Source organism: Mizuhopecten yessoensis, unplaced genomic scaffold (assembly GCF_002113885.1).
Source record: "Mizuhopecten yessoensis strain PY_sf001 unplaced genomic scaffold, ASM211388v2 scaffold10393, whole genome shotgun sequence".
In the NCBI taxonomy this organism is placed as follows: domain Eukaryota; kingdom Metazoa; phylum Mollusca; class Bivalvia; order Pectinida; family Pectinidae; genus Mizuhopecten; species Mizuhopecten yessoensis.
The window spans coordinates 56,563-57,156 of record NW_018408524.1 but is presented as its reverse complement, the minus strand read 5'-3'; the positions used below and the strand labels follow the sequence as shown (position 1 = coordinate 57,156).

The following is a 594-nucleotide window of genomic DNA, read 5'->3' as shown; positions in this document are numbered from 1 at the left end:
TGTGAGAGTAACGTCATCAATTTTTGAGAAAACGACGTTATTTTCATATACAAACCAATGACGTAACAACTCTGCAATACGCAAAGACGGAATTGGAATATCGCCTAAAGTGAAGCCTTCAGAATCGGCGGTTTTCTAGTAAGATGATATGGACGAGGTCATGACTGATGTGCTACCTCCTTTGCAACACTTGGGATCGTTTTCGTTTGCAAACGTTTCTGTCTACTTTATTTCTCCATCTAATTGGTTTTCCCCAGCGTTGCCTCCAAAGACAACCGTCAATATGACCCTGGCAGTCGCAAGATGTTTAACCCCTTACTTTTGTTGATTTCCATGTGCTTTATAATGAACTCAGTTAATCCCTTGCCGCAGTCACACACTTCGATGTCGGGGTATCTGATGACACAGTTTCCTCTAATGGACACCATCGATGATTTCTGGACAATGGTGTTTGACTACAGCTGTGAAAACATCGTCGTCCTCGGAAAACCAACAGAAGTTTGTAATAACTGACACGTTCCTATATATTAACATTTATATATCATTCAACAATAATCAAAAGGAAAAATCAAATAATCTGTTCTTTATTACAAG

At 39.2% G+C, this 594-nt stretch overlaps 1 protein-coding gene across 1 annotated transcript in view; it reads left to right on the top strand.

Annotated features, from left to right (window-relative positions):
• Positions 1-594, top strand: part of LOC110460417 (multiple epidermal growth factor-like domains protein 6) — a gene marked incomplete at its 5' end in the record, with an annotated part of 24,310 nt that overhangs the window by 22,631 nt on the left and 1,085 nt on the right. Inside the window, one exon of the mRNA XM_021513296.1 lies at positions 373-498. Within this exon, the coding sequence (XP_021368971.1) occupies positions 373-498 (126 nt within the window). The remainder of the gene's footprint in view (positions 1-372; positions 499-594) is intronic.